General features: G+C 31.4%; 1 protein-coding gene across 1 annotated transcript in view; it reads left to right on the plus strand.

Annotated features, from left to right (window-relative positions):
- Positions 1–26,974, plus strand: part of LOC133644068 (lipoma-preferred partner homolog) — a 320,875-nt gene that overhangs the window by 273,200 nt on the left and 20,701 nt on the right. Inside the window, exon 6 of the mRNA XM_062038391.1 lies at positions 10,667–11,221. Within this exon, the coding sequence (XP_061894375.1) occupies positions 10,667–11,221 (555 nt within the window). The remainder of the gene's footprint in view (positions 1–10,666; positions 11,222–26,974) is intronic.

Raw genomic sequence — 26,974 nt, forward strand, 5'->3', positions numbered from 1 at the left:
ATTACAAGTTAAAAACTAAACTAAATGACTAATTATAATATATTAATTTTAAATTTTAATATAATAAATTAATAATATAAATATTATTATTATTAATATATTTAATAATATGAGTAAAGTATGTATAAAAACAAATACCATGATAAATACATGTAAAAAAAAAAGTATTACCATTTGAACATTAACTGACTGGAACAAGTTTTAAACTAAATTACTAATTTTATTATTATATTAATTTAAAATATATAATATAAAATCATTTTGAAATGATTGTGCAAATGTTTTTTTTTTTTTATTCAAACAATTTTGTCTTCCTTTTTACGAAAAATTTATTTTTTATTTAAATTAGAAAACATATATTTACATTTATTTTATGTATTCATTTATTTAAGCTATTTTACTGATTAAATAAAAATTTGGTTTGAAATTATTATTTAATGAATAAAAAAAATAAAAAAGGCTTTGATGTTTTTGCTGGTGAAGTATTATATTATTATTACAAATTGCTAATATTTTTATGTCCCAATGGGATCTGTTTGATTATTTTCCAAAATATGTTATTTCCTTTTTACATTTTTAAAATGTTCCTTTTTATTGGAATTTTTATTTATTTAAATTAAAACGTTTTTACTTATATTTATTTTATTAATTCAAATACTATATATATATAAAAAACATTTTTTGTTAATTTGAAATTAATTTTTGATAAACAAAAAAATATTACATATAATAACGCAGATGGATAATATAGAAAAATATACAATTGTGATAAAATATATTAAATTATATTATAATTATTACAACTAAAGCAGACATTACATGTTTCACCTTTTTTTTTAGTTTTTTAATGAAACGTGAATTAAATTAGATGCATGTTTTGTATTAAAACAAAATCAATACTACATAAATTGTCGAGATATGTTTGTGTGCGAAATAACGCATTTAACATCATTAAAACATACATTTGTAAATCTTCCTGCCAGATCTCCAACTAAAGTTATTGCTATTATATTCTTATCGGTGACAGAGCAGGGAGGGGTTTGGAATACTTTGGCGCTATCATTTCTTTCGAAGTTCCCTGTCGTACTGAGCAACCGGTACACGAGTTCCACTCTCTCACACCGTGACATAAGTTCCATTTCCTGTTCTGTGGTTATCGTCCTATTTGTCCCTCAAAAAAAGCAAAGCCCACTTGTGGCGTGGCGTGGCGTGGCGTGTGACTTGAGGGGTGTTACTTTTCTGGCTGCAGCGCCACCTTGTACCTTCAGGGTAGAGGATTGTTACTTTGGAAACACAAAGAGACAGAGCGGAGGACATATTGTTTATTCGGGGTGTTAAAGAGAAGGAAGGACGTGTTGCACGCTATCTGCTGTGTAGTTTTAGGAGCGTAGGAAGACAGAATGCTTCCATTCTGCACATGAGAGTTAGCATCAAGTGTAGCATGATTTACTTTTGCACTACTCTCAGACACACGTAATAAAGGTGTTTTTTTAGTGCTAATTTAAACACAACATTAGTGGAGCATAAAACATTTTGGCACTACTGGTCCCAAAAATCCTGTTAAAAGAGCAACTTAAGCCTTAAGTCCAGATGTTTATGACATTTAATATTCTATGGAATAATAATAATAATAATTTAAAAAAATTGTAAAAAAAAAAAAGCATCCAACTAGCTAAAACTAGTATGCATATATATAAAAAAAGGCTTTTTTTTTTTTAAAACAAAGAAGGGTTTTTAAGCCTTTTTTAAAAGCATCCACAGTCTGTGGTGCCCTCAGGTGGTCAGGGAGAGCGTTCCACAGACGGGGAGCGGCGGAGCAGAAAGCCCGGTCTCCCATTGTTCGTAGCTTTGTCCTCGGAGGTTGGAGGAGGTTAGCCTGTCCGGAGCGGAGGTGTGGTGTGGAGAATTAGGGGGGTGAGCAGTTCTTTGAGGTAGAGGGGGGCATTTCCATGGAGACAAAACATTGCCAGTCACATCTGCTATCGGAAGAAAAATTAACTGCGAAAACAAGTTTTGGCAACAAATAAATGCAAACGTTGAAAAAATACAATGTTTTTTTGAATCATGACATGTTTTCAAAGGCAATATTCATATTTTAGTACATTTTTATTTAATTTTTTTGTTCAACTGTTTTTTTCTCTTTTTTACGTTTTAAACTCATAGAAGTGTTTTAGTGTGAGGGGCGAGTTCCTGTGGGCGGGGCTTACAAGAAGTTTACCTGGGAGCAGTTTTACTGGACTTGGGCTTGCAGATAAGTCCAGTAAAACTCTTTCGGGGTAAACTTGTTGTAAGCCCCGCCCACAGGCACCCGCCCCGATGCGAAAACACTGCCATTAGTTTACACATTTTTTTCAATTTCGCTTCTTTTTTTTTTTTTTTTTTTCTTTTTTTTTTTGTTTGGCCTCTTTTTTTTCCTTATTTTTTTTGTTTTGTTTCTTTTTTTTTCGGTTTCGCTTGTTATTTTTATTATTGTTTTCCTTTTTTTTTTCGCTTTTGTTTCTTTTTTTCAGCTTCATTTCTTTTTCTGTCACGGTTTTGTTTCTTTTTCACGGTTTCGCTTCTTTTTTGTGTTTTCGCTTTTTTTTCAGTTTCGTTTATTTTTATCACGGTTTAGTTTGTTTTTTTTAACGGTTTCAGTTTTTTTTTTCGATTTCGCTTTTTTATTTCGGTTTTGTTTGTTTTTTTCCGGATTTCGTATTATTATTTTTTTGGCTTAATTTCTTTTTTTCCACAGATTTTTTTTCTTTTTTCACGGTTTCGTTTCTTTTCTTCACGGTTTCGCTTCTTTTTTGCGTTTTCGCTTTTTTTCGGTTTAATTTCTTTTTTTCACAGTTTTATTTGTCTTTATTTTGTCTTTGTTTCTTTTTTTCCGGTTTCGCTTCTTTTTTGCGTTTTCGCTTCTTTTTCTTCACAATTTAGTTTCTTTTCTTTTTTTACGGTGTCACTTCTTTTTTTCGATTTCGCTTTTTTATTTCGGTTTTGTTTCTTTTTTTTACGGTTTTGTTTCTTTTTTTTTGCCTTCATTTCTTTTTTTTTACAGCTTCGTTTATTTTTTTCACAGTTTTGTTTCTTTTGTTCACGGTTTCGTTTCTTTTCTTCACGGTTTTGCTTCTTTGCGTTTTCGCTTCTTTTCGGTTTCATTTCTTGTTTTCACGTTTTGTTTCTTTTTTTTGGCTTTGTTTCTTTTTTTCGGTTACAGTTCTTTTTTTCACGGTTTCGCTTCTTTTTTGCGTCTTCGCTTCTTTTTTGCGTTTTCGCTTTTTTTCGGTTTCATTTCTTTTTCCCACAGTTTTATTTCTCTTTACTTTGGCTTTGTTTCTTTTTTTCCCGGTTTCGCTTCTTTTTTGCGTTTTCGCTTCTTTTTCTTCACGATTTAGTTTCTTTTCTTTTTTTACGGTTTCACTTCTTTTTCTCAATTTCGCTTTTTTATTTCGGTTTTGTTTCTTTTTTTTACGGTTTTGTTTCTTTTCTTTTTTTGCCTTCATTTCTTTTTTTTACAGCTTTGTTTATTTTTTTCACAGTTTTGTTTCTTTTCTTCACGGTTTCATTTCTTTTCTTCACGGTTTCGCTTCTTTTTTGCGTTTTCGCTTCTTTTCGGTTTAATTTCTTGTTTTCACGTTTTGTTTCTTTTTTTTTTGGCTTTGTTTCTTTTTTTCGGTTACAGTTCTTTTTTTCACGGTTTTTCTTCTTTTTTGCGTTTTTGCTTCTTTTTTTTCCGGTTTGGCTTGCTGTGCTATCTCAATCCCACTGTACTCCCTCAGGCCTCTCAGATAAAAGATAATTATAAACATATAAGTGAAGCAACATGTCCTCCTATAGGGCACTTTTAAGCAAGCATCAGCGTTAATCAGTGAGACAAAAATCATAAGGAGCGCTTGTCATGTTTTCTGGAGCTTCCTCACAGGCGCCCCTCCAACGGGGATTAGCTGGGATTTCCACAAAGTTGACGTGTGTACATTTGTGACGACACGGTCATTTTCACGCCAGAGTATCTTGTCAAAGGACAATATTATAACAACTGTTTGTACTCTCGCGCTAATAAATGTTCATTTATTTAATCATTCAACATTTACCTGTGAGTTGATAATAATAACTGTTGTTATATTTTGTTTGCAAGTGTGCCTTTATTTGCAGGAAGTAGTCTTTGCCATTCATTTGACAAAAAGTGTACAAAAATTGTTGCATTTTTCAATGTTTATTTATCTGTTGCCAAAACTTGTTTCAACACCCATGCAAGTTTTTCTACAATGTCAATGATGTTATCGGCCCCCTTGACTACTTATAATCGGTATGGTATCGGCCCACATGGGTGGACCTTTTAAAATAGGATCATTTATGACATTTGACAACAATGCGATACGGTCGCCCTGCTTTTAGAAGACGTCTCATCAGATGAAGTCGTTGTTCTGCTAATTGGCTGAGATCTGTGTCTTTAGGCGCTAACCTAATAAGGCGGTCCAAGGTTAATGACAGACCCTTTTTAGACGGGCTGCATGTCTGACACCGATATGTGACGCCGGCGAAGAAACAATTATGACTGGGGGCGCAAACCCTGACATCCCATTGAAACATGATCTTCTCCGCTGCCTCGGCGCAGCCTTGAGAGCGAGCGGAGGCTCGTGTCGCTGCGCTCAACTCTTCCCAGGAACGCGGAGCCTCGCAAATCTCGGTGATTTAGGGTCCTTTCCCACCCGGGCAGCTGCAGTCAGCACAAGTGTCGTCTGGGCGGCCATCTATCCAACAAGCTGCTGCTGCCCAGGTGGTCTTGTAATGGACGCTGTGTGGCAAGTCCACTGCAAGCAAATAGCACTTCTGCTCTTTGCATGCCTATGGGGGCGCAGCAGCTTCAATAAAATAAAGAACAGCATATAAAGTTATATTTTGTTATTAGGGAGAGGTACCAATTCACTACTTTATAGGCACCGGCTGAATTCCGTCTGCACTACCGGGTATTGAATCATGTAAAATCAAACGGGCTTACAACAAAGTTTACCCGGAAACAGTTTTTTACTGGACTTGGGCTTGCAGATAAGTCCAGTAAAACGGATTCCGGGTTAACTTGTTGTAAGCCCCGCCCACAGGCACTTGCCCTCGACGGCAAAACACTGCCATTAGTTGAAACCGTTAAAAAAAAGGAGCGAAACGGGAAAAAAAGATATGAAACCGTAACGAAAAACCAAGTAAAACTGGGGGGGAAAAAACAAGACAAAATGGAAAAAAAAAATGAAACCGTAAAAAAATTGAAACAAAACGATAAAAAAACAAACGATACCAAAAAAGAAGCAACATGTAAAAAAAAAGAAGCGAAACTGAAATTAAGGAGCAAACCAAGAAAAATAAGAAACGAAACTGGAAAAAAAGGAAGCAAAACTGGAAAAAAAGAAGCGAAAATGGAAATGCAAACCAAGTCTAGTAGTAGAACCATAAAAAAACAAGCAAAACTGGAAAAAAAAACGGGGAAAAAAGCCCAGAGAAACTGAGGAAAAAAAAAAAAAAAAGAAGCAAAACTGAAAAAGAGAAGCGAAAACGATAAATAAGAAACAAAACCGTAAAAAAAGGAAGCAAAACTGGAAAAAAAGAAGCGACAATGGAAATGCAAGCCCAAGTCTAGTAGAACTGTTTCCGGGTAAACTTGTTGTAAGCTGCGCCCACAGGCACCCGCCTCTCACGTTAAAACACTTATATTTGTTTGAAACGTAAACAAAATAAACAAACCCGCAAAAAATTAAACAAAACCAAAAAAAAGAACCAAAACTGAAAAAGAGAAGCGAAATCGAAAAATAAGAAACAAAACCGTAAAAAAAAGGAAGCAAAACTGGAAAAAAAGAAGCGACAATGGAAATGCAAGCCTCAAGCAGCACTGAGAGCAGACTCAGCCGAACTCCCGCCAAGTAATGTTGCACTTTTCAACACCAACAAAGCAAGTATGCCGGGTAGGAAACCATCAAATGTAAAATAAGGCTCCGCTCTTTCAAAATGCGCTAGCTTGATGCTAATTTACATTGGATATGCCATAGACATGCTAGCAATTAGCATTCGCGATTTTACATGGCGTTTCAACAACTCTAATTCTGGTCATGAAAACTACTGCGAATCTTTGGGTATTTGATTCTTGGGGGTAGCGACTCAATTCAGAATATATTCTCGATTTAAAACGATTCTTGATTCAAAATCAATACTTTTTAATACATCGGGTGCCAGTTCTCTGATTAATTACATTCCTCCATAAAATAGATAAACAGCTGTGATAAATTTCTATATTACTTAAAATAAAACTTTTCATTTTTATTTATTTTAATAAAATTCTACCCAAACATTTAATCAAGTCAAATACAAATAAGACTTTAAGAGAAGTATTAGACACTTATTTTTTCTAAATTAAATGTGTACAGCAGATTTAGATTATTTACATCCACTATATGATTTGTCTGAGTGGCTGGACAGGACGGATTGAAAATAAATGAGAACAAATAAAAAAATAAAAATCGATTGTTTTTTTAATTTTTTTAAATTTTTTTAATAGAACTTCCAACTTTTAACTCTTGAGTTTTTTCTTGAATTCAGTCGTGTTTTCTCACTTTCGTTATCAAAGTGCTGGCACTCGCAACTTTCTTTGGTCCCCTGGTGGATGATTTTGCCTGGAGAACACAGTAAAAAAAAAAAAAAAAAAAAAAGTGCAGACACTGAATCGCCAAGACGTGAATTATTTATTTGCACGCTGATTTGTTTCTGCGCGCAAACGGACCCGTTTGTTACTTACAACGTTTGATCGTACAAAAACTGTTTTTGGTAAAAAAAAAAAAAAGGAATCTCAGTCATGTGATACATTTCTATATTACTTAAAATAAAACTTTTTATTTTTATTTATTTTAATAAAATTCTACCCAATCATTTAATAAAGTCAAATACAAATAAGACTTTAAGAGAAGTATTAGACACTTATTTTTTTCTAAATTAAATGTGTACAGCAGATTTAGATTATTTACATCCACTATATGATTTGTCTGAGTGGCTGGACAGGACGGATTGAAAATAAATGAGAACATATAAAAAAATAATACAAAAATAAAAATCTATTTTTTTTTTTATTTTTAATTTAAAGAAAAAATTTTAATAGAACTTCCAACTTTTAACTCTTGATTTTTTTCTTGAATTCAGTCGTGTTTTCTCACTTTCGTTATCAAAGTGCTGGCACTCGCAACTTTCTTTGGTCCCCTGGTGGATGATTTTGCCTGGGCAACGCAGTAAAAAAAAAAAAAAAAAAAAAATGCAGACACTGAATCGCCAAGGCGTGAATTATTTGTTTGCACGCTGATTTGTTTTTGCGCGCAAACGGACCCGTTTGTTACTTGCAACGTTTGATTGTACAAAAACTGTTTTTGGTTAAAAAAAAAAAGGAATCTCAGTCATGTGATAAATTTCTATATTACTTAAAATAAAACTTTTTATTTTTATTTATTTTAATAAAATTCTACCCAAACATTTAATAAAGTCAAATACAAATAAGACTTTAAGAGAAGTATTAGACACTTATTTTTTATCAATTAAATGTGTACAGCAGATTTAGATTATTTACATCCACTATATGATTTGTCTGAGTGGCTGGACAGGACGGATTGAAAATAAATGAGAACATATAAAAAAATAATACAAAAATAAAAATCTTTTTTTTTTTTATTTTTAATTTAAAAAATTTTTTTTAATAGAACTTCCAACTTTTAACTCTTGATTTTTTTCTTGAATTCAGTCGTGTTTTCTCACTTTCGTTATCAAAGTGCTGGCACTCGCAACTTTCTTTGGTCCCCTGGTGGATGATTTTTCCTGGGCAACGCAGTAAAAAAAAAAAAAAAAAAAAAGTGCAGACACTGAATCGCCAAGGCGTGAATTATTTGTTTGCACGCTGATTTGTTTTTGCGCGCAAACGGACCCGTTTGTTACTTGCAACGTTTGATTGTACAAAAACTGTTTTTGGTTAAAAAAAAAAAAAGGAATCTCAGTCATGTGATAAATTTCTATATTACTTAAAATAAAACTTTTCATTTTTATTTATTTTAATAAAATTCTACCCAAACATTTAATCAAGTCAAATACAAATAAGACTTTAAGAGAAGTATTAGACACTTATTTTTTATCAATTAAATGTGTACAGCAGATTTAGATTATTTACATCCACTATATGATTTGTCTGAGTGGCTGGACAGGACGGATTGAAAATAAATGAGAACATATAAAAAAATAATACAAAAATAAAAATCTTTTTTTTTTTTGTAATTTTTAATTTTTAAATTTTTTTTTAATAGAACTTCCAACTTTTAACTCTTGATTTTTTTCTTGAATTCAGTCGTGTTTTCTCACTTTCGTTATCAAAGTGCTGGCACTCGCAACTTTCTTTGGTCCCCTGGTGGATGATTTTGCCTGGAGAACGCAGTAAAAAAAAAAAAAAAAAAAAGTGCAGACACTGAATCGCCAAGGCGTGAATTATTTGTTTGCACGCTGATTTGTTTCTGCGCGCAAACGGACCCGTTTGTTACTTGCAACGTTTGATTGTACAAAAACTGTTTTTGGTTAAAAAAAAAAAGGAATCTCAGTCATGTGATAAATTTCTATATTTCTTAAAATAAAACTTTTCATTTTTATTTATTTTAATAAAATTCTACCCAAACATTTAATCAAGTCAAATACAAATAAGACTTTAAGAGAAGTATTAGACACTTATTTTTTCTAAATTAAATGTGTACAGCAGATTTAGATTATTTACATCCACTATATGATTTGTCTGAGTGGCTGGACAGGACGGATTGAAAATAAATGAGAACAAATTTAAAAAATAATTAAAAAATAAAAATCTATTATTTTTTGTAATTTTTATTTTTTTTTAAAATTTTTTAATAGAACTTCCAACTTTTAACTCTTGATTTTTTTCTTGAATTCAGTCGTGTTTTCTCACTTTCGTTATCAAAGTGCTGGCACTCGCAACTTTCTTTGGTCCCCTGGTGGATGATTTTGCCTGGGCAACGCAGTAAAAAAAAAAATTAAAAAAAAGTGCAGACACTGAATCGCCAAGGCGTGAATTATTTGTTTGCACGCTGATTTGTTTTTGCGCGCAAACGGACCCGTTTGTTACTTGCAACGTTTGATTGTACAAAAACTGTTTTTGGTTAAAAAAAAAAAAAGGAATCTCAGTCATGTGATAAATTTCTATATTACTTAAAATAAAACTTTTCATTTTTATTTATTTTAATAAAATTCTACCCAAACATTTAATCAAGTCAAATACAAATAAGACTTTAAGAGAAGTATTAGACACTTATTTTTTATCAATTAAATGTGTACAGCAGATTTAGATTATTTACATCCACTATATGATTTGTCTGAGTGGCTGGACAGGACGGATTGAAAATAAATGAGAACATATAAAAAAATAATACAAAAATAAAAATCTATTTTTTTTTTATTTTTAATTTTTAAAATTTTTTTTAATAGAACTTCCAACTTTTAACTCTTGATTTTTTTCTTGAATTCAGTCGTGTTTTCTCACTTTCGTTATCAAAGTGCTGGCACTCGCAACTTTCTTTGGTCCCCTGGTGGATGATTTTGCCTGGAGAACGCAGTAAAAAAAAAAAAAAAAAAAAAAAAAAAAAAAAAGTGCAGACACTGAATCGCCAAGGCGTGAATTATTTGTTTGCACGCTGATTTGTTTCTGCGCGCAAACGGACCCGTTTGTTACTTGCAATGTTTGATCGTACAAAAACTGTTTTTGGTTAAAAAAAAAAAAGGAATCTCAGTCATGTGATAAATTTCTATATTACTTAAAATAAAACTTTTTATTTTTATTTATTTTAATAAAATTCTACCCAAACATTTAATAAAGTCAAATACAAATAAGACTTTAAGAGAAGTATTAGACACTTATTTTTTATCAATTAAATGTGTACAGCAGATTTAGATTATTTACATCCACTATATGATTTGTCTGAGTGGCTGGACAGGACGGATTGAAAATAAATGAGAACAAATAAAAAAAAAAAAATCGATTGTTTTTTTTAATTTTTTTATTTTTTTTAATTTTTCTAATAGAACTTCCAACTTTTAACTCTTGAGTTTTTTCTTGAATTCAGTCGTGTTTTCTCACTTTCGTTATCAAAGTGCTGGCACTCGCAACTTTCTTTGGTCCCCTGGTGGATGATTTTGCCTGGGCAACGCAGTAAAAAAAAAAAAAAAAAAAAAAAGTGCAGACACTGAATCGCCAAGGCATGAATTATTTGTTTGCACGCTGATTTGTTTCTGCGCGCAAACGGACCCGTTTGTTACTTGCAATATTTGATTGTACAAAAACAGTTTTTGGTTAAAAAAAATGGAATCTCAGTCATACCCCAAAACCGGAGGGTCCGATTCTTTTCGTGCCAAAGTCGCCTCCCCCCCCCTGTATATACTGCTGCAGGAAAATGTTGGTATACATTGTGGTTGTCTACTGGCTGCGTGTTAAATGTTGTTTTTTCATCACCCAGAAAGTTGGCAGCAAATTTAAACACACAAAAAAAATGTCTGTGCTGAATTATGTGCGCAGCCTCTTTCTCGTCGGAGTGCACGCCGCTGATTGCACAAACGTGTTTTTGGGGGGATTTTGCCAACAAGGAAAGACATCCAAGTTGTGTTTGTGTTGCAGACCACTGGACCCTCCACCGTGTCCACCCCCAGTGCCCCGGTGACGGGCTACAGGCGCATGGTCATACCCACCCAGCCGCCTCTCACCGCCACCAAGAAGTCCACGCCCAAACCTCAGGCCCTGGGCAGCGGCGGCGGCTCGTACACGCTCCCGGCCAAGCTCCATCATCAAAGCCCGGCGGCGTCTCAGCCGGTGGCCGCCTCCTACGCCACCGCCTCCACGCCCAGCCAGCCCACCTTCAACGTCCAGGTGCGGTCGGCCCAGCCCAGCCCGCAGCACCAGGCGCCCAGCGGGCAGCACCTCGGCCAGCAGCAGCAGCAGCCGCCGCGTGGCCCCGCCCAGGTGCAGTACGCCCAGCCCAAAGGACCCGACTTCGCCTACGGGCCACCTCAGCCCGGCTTCTCCCCGCCGACTCAGGGCGGCTACCAGGAGCAGCACCAGCAGGGCCTCAGGAGGGCCGACCCCTACCAGGCGGCAGGACCCAAGAAGACCTACATCACGGACGAGCCGCAGAACCTGACCCCGTACATGTCTGGACCTGTGGTCCCACCAAAGGTAAGAAAGAACACTCCCATTTTTGCAATGTATTATTTGGTCTAAAATACATTTATTTTTTATTTTCTTTCTATAGATTTTTTTAACCATATGAATCAATTTAGGGTGTGAATGGTAAATTGAGTCACCCAAGGAATCCATCCGGTTCCTTGGGTGACTATTCGAATGAGTCGATTCTCAATTCAACCCGATTCTCTCACTGTATTATTTGGTATGAACATTTTCCAAACAGGTTAGAAAAGCTCCTTCTTGTGATTTAAAAATAATTAAATTTACATATTTTTTGGAATCGATTTTTGAATACGATGAATCAATTGAGAAGAATCGCGATTCAGATGTGACTCGATTGTTTTGTGCGCCCCTACTAAGCGACAAAGTCGCTAAGTTGGCAACACCGATCCCTCCTGCTACGTCTTCTTATTCTCTGGCAGACCAGGTGTGTTCAGAATCAGAGTAATGATGCCATCTAGTGTTCATAGTCCAGTAGGAATTCAAACCCATTTTTGCAATGTATTATTTGGTCTAAACTACATTTATTTTAGGGTGTGAATCGTAAATTTAGTCACCCAAGGAATCCTTGGGTGACTATTCGAATGAGTCGAATCTCAATTCAACCCGATTCTCTCACTGTATTATTTGGTATGAACATTTTCCAAACAGGTTAGAAAAGCTCTTTCTGGTTGGCTTATAAACATCATTTCAAAAAGTGATTTTTTTTATTTTTAATTTTATTATTTTTTTTATTTTTTTAAATTTTTTTATTTTTTTTTTAAATAAAAATAAATAAATAAAACAAACAAAAAATAAAAAAATAAAATGCATGTATTTTGTATTTTCTTTCTATAGATTTTTGAACCTTATGAATCGATTTAAGGATGTGAATACATTTTTTTGTGCACCCCTACTAAATATAGCGACAAAGTCACTAAGTTGGCAACACTGATCCCTCCTGATATGTCTTCTTATTCTCTGGCAGACGAGGTGTGTTAAGAATGAGAGTAACGATGCCATCTACTGTTCATAGTACATCATGACTCACGCTACTCAACATCTGGGAGTTATTCTGCACACTTTTTTTTTAATGACTGATTCAGAGTAAATTTTGGATTCAAACCCATTTTTGCAATGTATTATTTGGTCTAAAATACATTATTTTAAAGTAAATTTTGGATTCAAACCGATTTTTGCAATGTATTATTTGGTCTAAAATGCATTTATTTTAGTTTATTATTATTATTTTTTTATTTATTTATTTAAAAAAAAATTAAAAACAATTATTTTTATTTTTAAAAAAAATAAATAAATAAAATAAATAAATAAATAAATAAAAATAAAAAATAAATAAAATGCATTTATTTTGTATTTTCTTTCTATAGATTTTTGAACCTTATGAATCGATTTAAGAATGTGAATACATTTTTTTGTGCACCCCTACTAAATATAGCAACAAAGTCACTAAGTTGGCAACACTGGTCCCTCCTGCTACGTCTTCTTATTCTCTGGCAGACCAGGTGTGTTAAGAATGAGAGTAACGATGCCATCTACTGTTCATAGTACATCATGACTCACGCTACTCAACATCTGGGAGTTATTCTGCACACCTTTTTTTTTAATGACTGATTCAGAGTAAATTTTGGATTCAAACCAATTTTTGCAATGTATTATTTGGTCTAAAATCAATTATTTTAGAGTAAATTTTGGATTCAAACCGATTTTTGCAATGTATTATTTGGTCTAAAATGCATTTATTTTATTTTAATTTTTAATTTTTTTTAATTTTATTTTTTTTTAAATTAAAAAAAAATATTTTTATTTAAAAAAATAAATAAATAAATAAATTTAAAAAATAAAATAAAAAATAAATAAAATGCATTTATTTTGTATTTTCTTTCTATAGATTTTTGAACCTTATGAATCGATTTAAGAATGTGAATACATTTTTTTGTGCACCCCTACTAAATATAGCAACAAAGTCACTAATCCCTCCTGCTACGTCTTCTTATTCTCTGGCAGACCAGGTGTGTTCAGAATGAGAGTAACGATGCCATTAATGTTCATAGTACAGTAGGATTCAAACCCATTTTTGCAATGTATTATTTGGTCTAAAATCAATTATTTTAGAGTAAATTCTGGATTCAAACCCATTTTTGCAATGTATTATTTGGTCTAAAATACATTTTTGTATTTTCTTTATATAAATTTTTTTAACCTTATGAATGGATTTAAGGATGTGAATTGATTTTTTTGTGCACCCCTACTAAATATAGCGACAAAGTCACTAAGTTGGCAACACTGGTCCCTCCTGCTACGTCTTCTTATTCTCTGGCAGACCAGGTGTGTTCAGACTCACAGTGTGGAGGGGGGTGTGGCCTGCGGGCCTGCAGCGGAACGGGGTGTGCCAGGACCGGCCCCGAAGTCAGCGACAGTTGCGTAGATGGCCCAGGTGAGCCTCGGGGTAGGCGTCAAAACGTGACACCTCATTTACCTTGCGGTGATCCCTGGTCCTGGCACACCCCGTTCCGCTGCAGGCCCGCAGGCCACGCCCCCCTCCACACAAGAGTTTCCACGCCATCTACTGTTCATAGTACAGCATGACTCGCGCTCGTCAAAAAGCCGGGAGTTGTTCCACACACTTTCCCGCCACTTTGACGGCAGCGGTAAAGCACTCTCGCCAGGCTTGTGGAGGTGTCCTGCATGTCCGGTTCTCGTCTCCTGTGGCGAATACTTTTTTTTTCTTTTTTTTTTCTTTTTTCCCCACTTGTATTTAATTAATTTATTTAATTTGATTCGAATAATTACTAAAAAAAAAAAAATTAATTATTATGAAAAAAAATAATTTAATTAATTAATTAATTCAATTTTATATAAATAATTACTAAAACAATTATTAATTATTATTAAAAAATAATTTAATTAATTAATTAATTAATTCAATTTGATACAAAAAATTACTAAAAAATTGTTAATTATGAAAAAAATAATTAAATTAATTAATTAATTCAATTTGTTACAAATAATTACAAAAAAATTATTAATTATGAAAAAGTAATTTAATTAATTCAATTTGATACAAATAACTACTAAAAATGATTAATTATTATGAAAAAAATAATTTAATTCATAAATTAATTCAATTTGAACAAATAATTACTAAAACAATTATTAATTATTATGAAAAAATAATTTAATTAATTAATTAAATTTGATGCAAATAATTACTAAAAAAAGGATTAATTATTATGAAAAAAATTATTTAGTTCATTTAAGCATGACACAACAAACACTGTCTTTCCCTTGAATGTGTAGAAATGTTGATTGTATTGTTATGCAACACAGTACTGAAATATATCCATCCCATCATGCCAGTATCGATCCAATATTGATACCACCCTGCTGTCAATAGCAATACTTTTTTTTCTTCCACTTTATTTAATTAATTAATTCAATTTGATACAAATAATTACTAAAAAAGATTATTATGATAAAAATAATTTAATTAATTAATTAATTAATTCAATTTGATACAAATAATTACTAAAAAAAAGATTAATTATTATGAAAAAACAATTTAATTAATTAATTCAATTTGATACAAATAATTACAAAAAAAGATGAATTATTATGAAAAAAATAATCTAATTCATTTAAGCATGACACAACAAACACTGTCTTTCCCTTGAATGTGTAGAAATGTTGATTATATTGTTATGCAACACCGTACTGAAATATATCCATCCCATCATGCCAGTATTGATCCAATATTGATACCACCCTGCTGTCAATAGTAATACTTTTTTCCCCCCTTGTATTTAATTAATTAATTCAATTTGATACAAATAATTACTAAAAAAAATGATTAATTATTATGAAAAAAATAATTTAATTAATTAATCAATTCAATTTGATACAAATAATTACTAAAAAAAATGATTAATTATTATGAAAAAAATAATTTAATTCATTAATTAATTCATTCAATTGGATACAAATAATTACTAAAAAAAGTATTAATTATTATGGAAAAAATAATTTAATTAATTAATTGAATTTGATACAAATAATTACTAAAAAAAAAAGTTATTAATTATTATGAAAAAAATAATTTAATTCATTAATAATTCAATTTGATACAAATATTACAAAAAAAAGATGAATTATTATGAAAAAAATAATGCCAGTATCGATCCAATATTGATACCACCCTGCTGTCAATAGTAATGCTTTTTTCTTATTATTTTTTTCATTTGTATTTAATTAATTAATTCAATTTGATACAAATAATTACTAAAAAAAAAGATAAATTATTATGAAAAAAATAATTTAATTAATTAATTAATTAATTCAGTTTGATACAAATAATTACTAAAAAATGATTAATTATGAACAAAACAATTTAATTCATAAATTAATTAATTAAATTTGATACAAATAATTACTAAAAAAAATGTCAATTATTATGAAAAAAATAATTTAATTCATTAAATAATGAATTCAATTTGATACAAATAATTACAAAAAAAAAGATTAATTATTATGAAAATAATAATCTAATTCATTCAAGCATGACACAACAAACACTGTCTTTCCTTTGAATGTGTAGAAATGTTGATTATATTGTTATGCAACACAGTACTGAAATATATCCATCCCATCATGCCAGTATCGATCCAATATTGATACCACCCTGCTGTCAATAGTAATACTTTTTTTCTTCTTATTTTTTTCATTTGTATTTAATTAATTAATTCAATTTGATACAAATAATTACTAAAAAAAAAGATACATTATTATGAAAAAAATAATTTAATTAATTAATTAATTCAGTTTGATACAAATAATTACTAAAAAATGATTAATTATGAACAAAATAATTTAATTCATAAATTAATTAATTCAATTTGATGCAAACAATTACTAAAAAAAATGTCAATTATTATGAAAAAAATAATTTAATTAATTAATTAATGAATTCAATTTGATACAAATAATTACAAAAAAAAGATTAATTATTATGAAAAAAATAATCTAATTCATTTAAGCATGGCACAACAAACACTGTCTTTCCTTTGAATGTGTAGAAATGTTGATTATATTGTTATGCAACACAGTACTGAAATATATCCATCCCATCATGCCAGTATCGATCCAATATTGATACCACCCTGCTGTCAATAGTAATAATATATGTATGTATCGACCTGCCCACCGCTAACACTTGTGTTTGATGCAGAAGTGTGTGTGTGTGTGTGTACCGTGGGGGGGGGCGCTTGTCCTCTTTCATTGCGATGCATAGAATAAACTGTTGTGTTAACCTTTATGAATTTTTGAAAGATCAGGTCTGTTGGGAGCGCGGCGCCATCACACTCCATTTGTCGGAGAGAAAAAGGCATCTTCTGGAGTATTTATCTCCTCGCTTAAGGCTCCGTCGCAGGATTTCTCTCTTGTTTGTTTTCGGGGTGGAGTGCGGAGATGAAAGATGCCTTTTTTACTTGATAACACTTTCCACTTCAGGCTGAGACGTAATCCTCCTTTTTACACGGCCACGTCGCGGAAACCACGGCTGTTAAAGCCACGCCACCACGTTTTGCTGCCAGCACAAGTGGGCAAACGCCACACTCGGCCGATACCAATACCGATACTGATCCCATGTGGCAACTGTAAATCAAATGGGCTGTGGAACCTCCATTTACAAACTTAGTCGGTTCCCGAAAAGGGTTCGTAAATATAAAAGTTTGTATAGTGAATCACTTCCTTTATTTTCTTCAAAAGAAACAATGTCAATTTGAATAATTGGTTCCAGCCTGGACAAAAGTCCATATTTCAGTGAAGGTTTGTACGCTTTGAACACAATTTAAAGTACTATACATTACTGTGTACAGTGGAACCTCGATTTACAAACTTCGCTGGTTCGCGAAAAGGGTTTGTAAATTTAAAAAGTTTGTATAGTGAATCACCCCACCATCCCCAAAAGAAACAATGTAAATATGAATAATTGGTTCCAGCCTTGACAAAAGTCCATATTTTAGTAAGGTTTGTACACTTTGAACACAATATAAAGTACTGTATAGTACTGTGTACAGTTAAACCTCGATTTGCAAACCTAATTGGTTCCCAAAAAGGGTTCATATATTTCATTTAAAAAAAAGTTTGTATAGTGAAGCACATGTTTTCAAAAGAAACAATGTAAATATGAATAATTGGTTCCAGCCTGGACAAAAGTCCATATTTTAGTGAAGGTTTGTACACTTTGAACACAATATAAAGTACTATACAGTACAGTGGAACCTCGATTAACAAACTTAGCTGGTTCACGAAAAGGGTTTGTAAATATAAAAGTGTGTATAGTGAATCACTTCCTTTTTTTTCCTTCAAAAGAAACAATGTAAATATGAATAATTGGTTCCAGCCTGGACAAAAGTCCATATTTTAGTGAAGGTTTGTACACTTTGAACACAATATAAAGTACTGTACAGTACAGTGGAACCTCGATTAACAAACTTAGCTGGTTCACGAAAAGGGTTTGTAAATATAAAAGTTTATATAGTGAATCACTTCCTTTTTTTTCTTCAAAAGAAACAATGTCAATATGAATAATTGGTTCCAGCCTGGACAAAAGTCCATATTTTAGTGAATGTTTATACACTTTGAACACAATATAAAGTACTATACAGTACTGTGTACAGTGGAACCTCGATTTACAAACTTAGTTGGTTCTCGAAAAGGGTTTGTGGATAGAAAAGTTTGTAAAGTGAAGCACATGATTTCAAAAGAAACAATGTAAATATGAAAGATTGGTTCCAGCCTGGACAAAAGTCCGTATTTTAGTGAAGGTTTCAACACAATATAAAGTACTAGACAGTACTGTGTGCAGTTGAACCTCGATTTACAAACTTTGTTGTTTCCTCGTAAAGGGTTTGTAGATAGAAAAGTTTGTATAGTGAAGCAATTTTTTCCCCAAAAGAAACAATGTAAATATGAATAATTGGTTCCAGCCTGGACAAAAGTCCATATTTTAATGAATGTTTATACAATTTGAACACAATATAAAGTACTATACAGTAATGTGAACAGTGGAACATCGATTTACAAACTTAGTTGCTTATCGAAAAGGGTTTGTAGATAGAAAAGTTTGTATAGTGAAGCACATGTTTTCAAAAGAAACAATGTAAATATGAAAGATTGGTTCCAGCCTGGACAAAAGTCCATATTTTAGTGAAGGTTTCAACACAATATAAAGTACTAGACAGTACTGTGTACAGTGGAACCTCGATTTACAAACTTTGTTGTTTCCTCGAAAAGGGTTTGTAGATTAAAAAAAAGTTTGTATAGTGAAGCAATTTCTTTTTTCAAAAGAAACAATATAAATATGAATAATTGGTTCCAACCTGGACAAAAGTCCATATTTTAGTGAAGGTTTGTACATTTTAAACACAATATAAAGTACTATATAGTACTGTGTGCCGTGGAACCTCGATTTACAAACATAGCCGGGTTCGCTTGATAGAAACGTTTGTATAGTGAAGCACTTTTTCCCCCCAAAAGAAACAATGTAAATATGAATAATTGGTTCCAGCTTGGACAAAAGTCCATATTTTAGTGAAGGTTTGTACATTTTGAACACAATATAAAGTACTATGTAGTACTGTGTGCCGTGGAACCTCGATTTACAAACCTAGCAGGGTTCGCTTGATAGAAACGTTTGTATAGTGAAGCACTTTTTTCCTTAAGAGAAACAATGTAAATATGAATAATTGGTTCCAGCCTGGACAAAAGTCCATATTTTAGTGAAGGTTTGTTCATTTTAAACACAATATAAAGTACTATTTATTACTGTGTACAGTGAAACCTCGATTTACAAACCTAGCCGGGTTCGCTTGATAGAAAAGTTTGTATAGTGAAGCAATTATTTTTTTCAAAAGAAACAATGTAAATATGAATAATTGGTTCCAGCTTGGACAAAAGTCCATATTTTAGTGAAGGTTTGTACATTTTGAACACAATATAAAGTACTATGTAGTACTGTGTGCCGTGGAACCTCGATTTACAAACCTAGCAGGGTTCGCTTGATAGAAACGTTTGTATAGTGAAGCACTTTTTTCCCTTAAAAGAAACAATGTAAATATGAATAATTGGTTCCAGCCTGGACAAAAGTCCATATTTTAATGAAGGTTTGTTCATTTTAAACACAATATAAAGTACTATTTATTACTGTGTACAGTGAAACCTCGATTTACTAACCTAGCCGGGTTCGCTTGATAGAAACGTTTGTATAGTGAAGCACTTTTTCCCCCCAAAAGAAACAATGTAAATATGAATAATTGGTTCCAGCTTGGACAAAAGTCCATATTTTAGTGAAGGTTTGTACATTTTGAACACAATATAAAGTACTATGTAGTACTGTGTGCCGTGGAACCTCGATTTACAAACCTAGCAGGGTTCGCTTGATAGAAACGTTTGTATAGCGAAGCACTTTTTTCCCTTAAAAGAAACAATGTAAATATGAATAATTGGTTCCAGCCTGGACAAAAGTCCATATTTTAGTGAAGGTTTGTACACTTTGAACACAATATAAAGTACTATGTAGTACTGTGTACAGTGGAACTTCGATTTACAAACTTTGTTGTTTCCTCGTAAAGGGTTTGTAGATAGAAAAGTTTGTATAGTGGAGCAATTTTTTTTTTCAAAAGAAACAATGTAAATATGAATAATTGGTTCCAGCTTGGATAAAAGTCCATATTTTAGTGAAGGTTTGTACATTTTGAACACAATATAAAGTACTATGTAGTACTGTGTGCCGTGGAACCTCGATTTACAAACCTAGCAGGGTTCGCTTGATAGAAACGTTTGTATAGTGAAGCACTTTTTTCCCTTAAAAGAAACGATGCAAATATGAATAATTGGTTCCAGCCTGGACAAAAGTCCATATTTTAGTGAAGGTTTGTACACTTTGAACACAATATAAGGTACTATGTAGTACTGTGTACAGTGGAACTTCGATTTACAAACTTTGTTGTTTCCTCGTAAAGGGTTTGTAGATAGAAAAGTTTGTATAGTGAAGCAATTTTTTTTTTCAAAAGAAACAATGTAAATATGAATAATTGGTTCCAGCCTGGACAAAAGTCCATATTTTAGTGAAGGTTTGTACATTTTAAACACAATATAAAGTACTATACATTACTGTGTACAGTGGAACCTCGATTTACCAACCTAGCAGGGTTCGCTTGATAGAAACGTTTGTATAGTGAAGCACTTTTTTACCCCAAATGAAACAATGTAAATATGATTAATTGGTTCCAGCTTGGACAAAAGTCCATATTTTAGTGAAGGTTTGTACATTTTGAACACAATATGAAGTACTATACATTACTGTGGAACCTCGATTTACAAACCTAGACGGTTTTTCGAGCAGGGTTCGCAAATAGAAAAGTTTGTATAGTGAAGCACTTTTTTTTCTCCAAATAAATTCCCACATTTTTCAACCTATTCAAACCACTCCGCTCATCCTGGACATTCAAACTAACACTTTCCTAAGTTCCAAACCAAATTCTGGGTTTTCCTGGAAATTCCAACTATTCTTACATCCATACTACATCCTGTCAGCATTTCAGTTCAACTTCAGCATCGCAGCATTCTCACCAGTTCCTTCATGAATTGCCTGATGGAGTTAGAAGGCGTAGTTTGATGGAAATCCAAATGTCTTCTGTAGCGGCGCAACAATAAAACGTCTTCGTTTGACCACAAATGGAGTTTTGCGGAGGTGAAAAAGCGAGATATTTCAGGCGTGTAGCGAAACCTTGCAAGAATCCTGACGGAGCTTTTTATAGGCCGCCTGGTGTCTGAGAATACAAAAACGGGTGCCGTGGAGACGACTATTCTAATCCGAGCGCATCTCAGGAAAGTAGGGAGTTTGCTCACTCAAGGCTTCCTTCCAGCGGCGTCCGCCGGGAGCGGGAGCGAGAGCGGGAGCGGCCCGTCAAGGACCGCACTTTGTTCAACACAAATGAGTTCCAGCGTGAGGGAAAAAGTCTAATTATGTTTGTTCAAAACAAAAATCTACATATTGCTTGAAAGCTCGCTGGAGTCCCGGCGTGCTTTGTAAAAAACAAAAAGGTGGCGTTTAGTGGATTTGTTTGCCTTTGATTCCACATAAAAGCAAATGAGTGTTGTCTATATATAACATGAATCACCTTCCACTGAGGAGCTTCTGTTTTATTACCTCTGCCAAGGAACTTATTTCTTCACTGATAACAAGTAAAACAGTAGAGATGTCCAAATACCCATCATGGGGCCCATACTTGCTGATATCGTAATAAATAAAACATCTAAAGGTGGGATTTTTAAGTAATATCACATTTTTTATGACCAAAGTTCAATATGTTTGAATTGGATTAAAAATTAGTAGGAAAATTATATTTACTAAATGTTTGGTTTTTTTTGTTTTGGAATATTAAATAAAAAAATAAGGCGTCTTTTTTTTAAACTAATGTAATATTTCTGTTTTTGTAGATGTAATGTTCCCAATATTTGTAATTAATAAAATTAATTTAAACATTTTTTAAAAATTTTTTTTTTTAAGTTTTGAAGAATTTAATAAAAAATGAAGATGTCTTTTTTTTGTTGATTGTTATATTTGTTTTTGTTGATATAATATTCCCAATATTTGTAATTAATACAATGAAGTACAAACATATTATCAAAATATGCAATACATGTATTATTACTTTTATTTTTTTGTTATTAATAGCTAATTATTACTGTTAAACAATATATTGAAGTAAATAATATTTACAATTTAAGGTGGGATTTTTATGTTATATTACATTTTTTATTGACCAAAGTTCAATATGTTTGAATTGGATTAAAAATGAGTAGGAAAATCTTTATTTAGTACATTTTTACCTTCTTTTTTTTTTAAGTTTTGAAGAATTCAATTAAAAAAGAAGGCGTCTTTTTTTATATATATTAATGTAATATTTCTGTTTTTGTTGATATAATGTTCCCAATATTTGTAATTAATAAAATGAAGTATAAACATATGAAAATATGTAATACATGTATTATTCCTTTTATTTTATGGTTATTAATCGGTGGGATTTTTATGTAATATTACATTTTTTGCTGCCCAAAGTTTAATATGTTTGAATTGGATTAAAATTGAATAGGAAAATTATATTTACTACATTTATTTTTGTAGGTTTTTTTTAGTTTTGGAAAATTAAATAAAAAATGAGGGCGTCTTTTTTAAAACTATTGTAATATTTCTGTTTTTGTAGCTGTAATAATGTTCCCAATATTTGTAATTAATAAAATGAAGTACAAAAATATTATCAAAATATGTAATACATGTATTATTCCTTTTATTTTGGGGTTATTAATAGATAATTATTACTGTTGAACAATGTATTGTAGCAAATAATATTTCCTTTTTATTACTAATAGCTATGTGTATTTTTATTACCTCTGCCAAGGAAGTTGTGTGTTCACTGATAACAAGTAAAACAGTAAAAAAGTCTCAATACCCATCATGGGACCGAAACAGGGGCCGATACTTGCTGATATCGTAATAAATAAAATAATTAAAGGTGGGATTTTTAAGTAATATTACATTTTTTATTGACCAAAGTACAATATGTTTGAATTGGATTAAAAATTAGTAGGAAAATTATATTTACTAAATGTTTGGTTTTTTTTGTTTTGGAAAATTAAATAAAAAATTAAGGGGTCTTTTTTTTTAAACTAATATAATATTTCTGTTTTTGTAGATGTAGTGTTCCCAATATTTGTAATTAATAAAATTAATTTTTACAATTAATTTTTCTTTTTTTAAGTTTTGAAGAATTAAATAAAAAATGATGGCGTCTTTTTTTTGTTGATTAATGTAATATTTATGTTTTTGTTGATATAATGTTCCCAATATTTGTAATTAATAAAATGAAGTACAAACATATCAAAATATGCAATACAAGTATTATTACTTTTTTTTTGTGGTTATTAATAGGTAATTATTACTGTTAAAAAATATATTGAAGTAAATAATATTTCATTTTTATTACTAATAGCTATGTGTATTTTTATTACCTCTGCCAAGGAAGTTGTGTGTTCACTGATAACAAGTAAAACAGTAAAAAAGTCCAACTGCCCATCACGGGGCCGAAACAGGGGCCGATACTTGCTGATATCGTAATAAATAAAACAATTTAAGGTGGGATTTTTATGTAATATTACATTTTTTATTGACCAAAGTTCAATATGTTTGAATTGGATGAAAAATGTGTAGGAAAATCTTTATTTAGTACATTTTTACCTTTTTTTTTTTTTTAAGTTTTGAAGAATTAAATTAAAAAAGAAGGCGTCTTTTTTTTATATATTAATGTAATATTTCTGTTTTTGTTGATATAATGTTCCCAATATTTGTCATTAATAAAATGAAGTATAAACCTATGAAAATATGTAATACATGTATTATTCCTTTTATTTTTTGGTTATTAATTGGTGGGATTTTTATGTAATATTAAATTTTTTGCTGCCCAAAAATTATATTTACTACATTATTTTTTTTTAGTTTTGGAAAATTAAATAAAAAATTAGGGCGTCTTTTAAAAATGTACAAAAGTAGTACAAAAATATTATCAAAATATTTAATACATGTATTATTCCTGGGTTATTATATATTAATAGATCATTATTACTGTTAAACAATATATTGTAGGAAATCATATTTATTTACTACTAACAGCTATGTGTATTTTTATTACCTCTGCCAAGGAAGTTGTGTGTTCACTGATAACAAGTAAAACAACAGAAAAGTCCAAATACCCATCATGGGACAGAAACAGGGGCCGATACTTGCTGATATCGTAATAAATAAAACAATTAAAGGTGGGATTTTTATGTAATATTACATTTTTTATTGACCAAAATTCAATATGTTTTAATGGGATTAAAAATTTGTAGGAAAATCTTTATTTAGTACATTTTTACCTTTTTATTTAATTTTTTTGAAGTTTTGAAGGATTAAATTAAAAATGAAGGCATCTTTTTTATATATTAATGTAATATTTCTCTTTTTGTTGATATAATGTTCCCAATATTTGTAATTAATAAAATGAAGTATAAACATATCAAAATATGTAATACATGTATTATTGCTTTTTTTTGGGGTTATTAATAGATAATTATTACTGTTGAACAATATATTGAAGTAAATAATATTTCATTTTTATTACTAATAGCTATGTGTATTTTTATTACCTCTGCCAAGGAAGTTGTGTGTTCACTGATAACAAGTAAAACAGTAGAAAAGTCTCAATACCCATCATGGGACCGAAACTGGGGCCGATACTTGCTGATATCGTAATAAATAAAATAATTAAAGGTGGGATTTTTAAGTAATATTACATTTTTTATTGACCAAAGTACAATATGTTTGAATTGGATTAAAAATTAGTAGGAAAATTATATTTACTAAATTATTTTTTTGTTTTTGTTTTGGTAAATTAAATAAAAAATATAAAAATAAAATAATTAAAGGTGGGATTTTTAAGTAATATTACATTTTTTATTGACCAAAGTACAATATGTTTGAATTGGATTAAAAATGAGTAAGAAAATCTTAATTTAGTACATTTGAATTTTAGTTTTTTTGTTTTGTAGAATTAAATTAAAAATGAAGGCCTCTTTTTTTCAAATTAATGTAATATTTCTGTTTTTTTCTTTAATGTAATATTCCCAATATTTGTAATTAATGAAATGAAGTACAAAAATATTATCAAAACATGTAATACATGTGTTATTCCTTTTATTTTGGGGTTATTAATAGACCGTTATTACTGTTAAACATGTTTTTAGTAACGATACTAATCACCATGAAAGTGTAAAAAGAAGCTAGGTTTTTGCAGCACGTCGTTAAAGCGACAATGTTTGTCCTCGGTCATGTCAAAGGCACCAGAAAAGCCAAATAAAAAGCAAAGTGCTTTGTTGCCTCATGGGTGTTGTTGATGCGAGTGCACACTCGGTCCGGTCAGCCTCAGTAGATCACCGGCGTTCGCGCCACAAGCGCTCGTAAATAATCAGGCCGGCGCGGCGGCTAAATAATTTCCCAGATCGATATCTGTCACCGAGGCTCCGTCGGCCCCGGCCGCTGCAGAAGTGTCCGTGCTGTTTGGTGAGCGCGTGGATCTGATGATGTTCAAACCAGTGCTCTGATGATATTGAAACCAGTGCTCTGATGATATTAAAACCAGTGCTCTGATGATATTAAAACCAGTGCTCTGATGATATTAAAACCAGTGCTACTTCATCGCTGTAGGTGCACACACAATAAATACGTCTTGTTGTTTGTCGTCCAGGTTGCCGTTTGCATTTTTCTACGACATCACCACAAACAACAAGAACCAAGCCGCTGGAATAAATCCGACACTGCCAATGTTTGACATATGTAAAACAAAGTAGTTTTTTGAACTGGAAAAATTCCCGGTTTTCCTGAAATTCCTGGAATCCCTTAATAGCATTTCTCAATTCAACATGTTACTACTTCATCATTTCTTGACCGATTTGAAAAATTCCAACATCCAACCATTTCGACTCATTCACAACATTCAAGTCTTTTAACATTTTCCCCAAAGTTTTCTTGAAATTCCCAAATTTCCATGAAATTCCCTTTGAAATGAATGGAACATTTTTCAGTGTTCCACATTTTTGTATTTTATTTTATTATTTTCAAACTGTTCCAACTTCAAAATATTCACCCTGTTCAAAATGGTGTGCTCTCCTATAACAAAAAAAAAAAAATTCCCGGATTTCCAAGAATTCCCCTTTTTCAGGGACATTTTCCCCATTCAAAACGAATTGTCCATTTTTTTAACTTCCACAATTCCCACATTTTTCAACCTATTCAAACCATTACAACATCAACATACTCCACTCATCCTGGAAACTCAAACCATAATTTTTCCAAGTTATAAAAAAAATTCCAGGAATTCACAGAATTCCCTTTTTTTCCAGACCCTTTTTGGACCCTTTTTTCTGTCGACTATTCCTTCCATATTTTTTAACGCATTTCAACCGTTCCACCGTCAAAACATTCTTCTTAATCAGGACAAAAAACAAAGTTGTTTTTTGAACTGGAAAAATTCCCGGTTTTCCTGAAATTCCTGGAATTCCTTAATACCATTTCTCAATTCAACATGTTACTACTACTTTTTATTTTTATAGTAACTTATGTAATATTTAAGTGGTTTAGCTTTAATGTTCAATAATTTGTCTGAATTATAATAAAACACAGTCCAAAAAAAATTAATGAAAAAAAATAATAAAGGCAGCATTTTTTTATTCTTAAAATATTTAATATATTTATTGGGGGAATTTGACTGTTATACAACAAAATACGTGATAAGTAAATATTAATGTTCAACAATATATTGAATCAAATTAATACTTAATTGACTACATTTTACAAATAGCTATGTGGGTCTGATCAAATAAAAAAGTACCAACATTTGATAATCATAAAGGGAGAATTGTAGAATTTTAAAAATATGTAAAATTACAATTTTGAAAATATTTGCGGTAACAATTGCCAATGCCAATAATTATTTTCTTTTTTATGATGTAATATTTGCTTTTTATTGACAAACATTTGTTAAAATATTGTATGTGTAGTAAATAATTTAAAGGTGGATTTGATTTTTTTTAACATATACTATGGAATGCAATTATTTGTAATTAACCAATCATAATAAAACAGTACAATTT

The sequence above is a fragment of the Entelurus aequoreus genome, linkage group LG27 (genome assembly GCF_033978785.1).
Source record: "Entelurus aequoreus isolate RoL-2023_Sb linkage group LG27, RoL_Eaeq_v1.1, whole genome shotgun sequence".
Lineage (NCBI taxonomy): Eukaryota > Metazoa > Chordata > Actinopteri > Syngnathiformes > Syngnathidae > Entelurus > Entelurus aequoreus.